Source organism: Contarinia nasturtii, unplaced genomic scaffold (assembly GCF_009176525.2).
Source record: "Contarinia nasturtii isolate CC-2019 unplaced genomic scaffold, AAFC_CNas_1.1 Cnas_scaffold_4943, whole genome shotgun sequence".
In the NCBI taxonomy this organism is placed as follows: Eukaryota; Metazoa; Arthropoda; class Insecta; order Diptera; family Cecidomyiidae; genus Contarinia; species Contarinia nasturtii.
In genome coordinates this window covers 1-1,277 of record NW_022202224.1, presented here as the reverse complement: position 1 = coordinate 1,277, position 1,277 = coordinate 1, and the positions used below count along the sequence as shown (strand labels likewise).

At 39.2% G+C, this 1,277-nt stretch overlaps 1 protein-coding gene across 1 annotated transcript; it reads left to right on the top strand.

Moving 5' to 3' along the window:
- Nucleotides 1-6: 6 nt before the first annotated feature.
- LOC116351238 (gastrula zinc finger protein XlCGF8.2DB-like) lies at nt 7-1,264 on the top strand (the record flags this gene model as incomplete). The annotated part of the gene is made up of 2 exons (XM_031783319.1): nt 7-20; nt 92-1,264. A coding segment is annotated over exon 2 (886 nt), but the record flags the coding sequence as incomplete, so codon positions are not given.
- Nucleotides 1,265-1,277: the final 13 nt, after the last annotated feature.

Sequence of the window (1,277 nt, the reverse complement as noted above, 5' to 3'; positions counted from 1 at the left end):
CATTCCAGAATTGATTTCAGGTGAGATTTTCAATCAAAGTACGTGTCAAAATGCCATTTATTTAATCAAGAACTTTGTTATTTTCACACAGAATCACCATTGATTGATCTGACATTTGATGATGCAGAGAGGTCTCAGCAGTCAAACAACGTGGATGTTAAACCGGTTGAACGAAGTGAAACTAATTCAAATGGTGCTGAACGACAGAATGGATCGACTTCAAAAGGGAAATCCAAAACAAACTGTGAGTTTTGTAATTATGTGGCCAAATATCCGAAAGATCTAATAAGACACAGACGCATACACACTGGCGAGAAACCATTTGAATGCAACATTTGTGCGAAAGGATTTGCTCAAAAGGGTGATCTGAAGAAGCACATGAGAACTCACGCAAAACAATTCCCATTCCAGTGCTCGATTTGTCGACAAGGATTCACAGTGAAACGGACAAAAGAGACGCACGAGAAGAACTGCAATCCACGTCGATTTGAATGTTACTTGTGCAAATATGATACATTATACAAAACACACTTAGTCAATCATATACGCATTCATACCGGTGAATTGCCTTTTAAATGCAACATTTGTGCGAAGAGATTTTCTGTAAAGAATACTCTAAAGGGGCACATGAGAACTCACGCGAAACAATTCCCATTCCAATGCTCGATTTGTCGACAAGGATTCACAGTGAAGCGGATAAAGGAGATGCACGAGAAAAACTGCAATCCACGACGATTTGAATGTTACTTGTGCAAATATGCTACATTCAACAAAACACACATAGTTGATCATATGTGCATTCATACCGGAGCCAGATCATTCCGATGTTCTCATTGTGCGAAACGATTCGCCAAAAAATCTGATTTTGAATCGCACTTAAAACGACTTAATGGCAAAGCGAAAGTACAAGTTCAAGAACTTTTCACTGTTGAAGAATGGCTGGAGATTGAGACCAATTCAAATGGCACTGAACAACCGAAAGGATCGACATCGGGCGTAAAATCCAAAACAAAATGTGAGTTTTGTAATTATGTGGCCAAATGTCCAGCACAGCTGATAACACATGGACGAAAACACACTGGCGAGAAACCATTTGAATGCAACATTTGTGCGAAAGGATTTACTCGAAAAGAAAATCTGAATAAGCACATGAGAACTCATGAAAAACATTTCCCATTCCATTGCTCGATTTGCCTACAAGGATTCAAAGTGAAACGAACGAAGGAGACACACGAGAAAAACTGCAATCCACGACGATTTGAATGTTACTTGTGCAA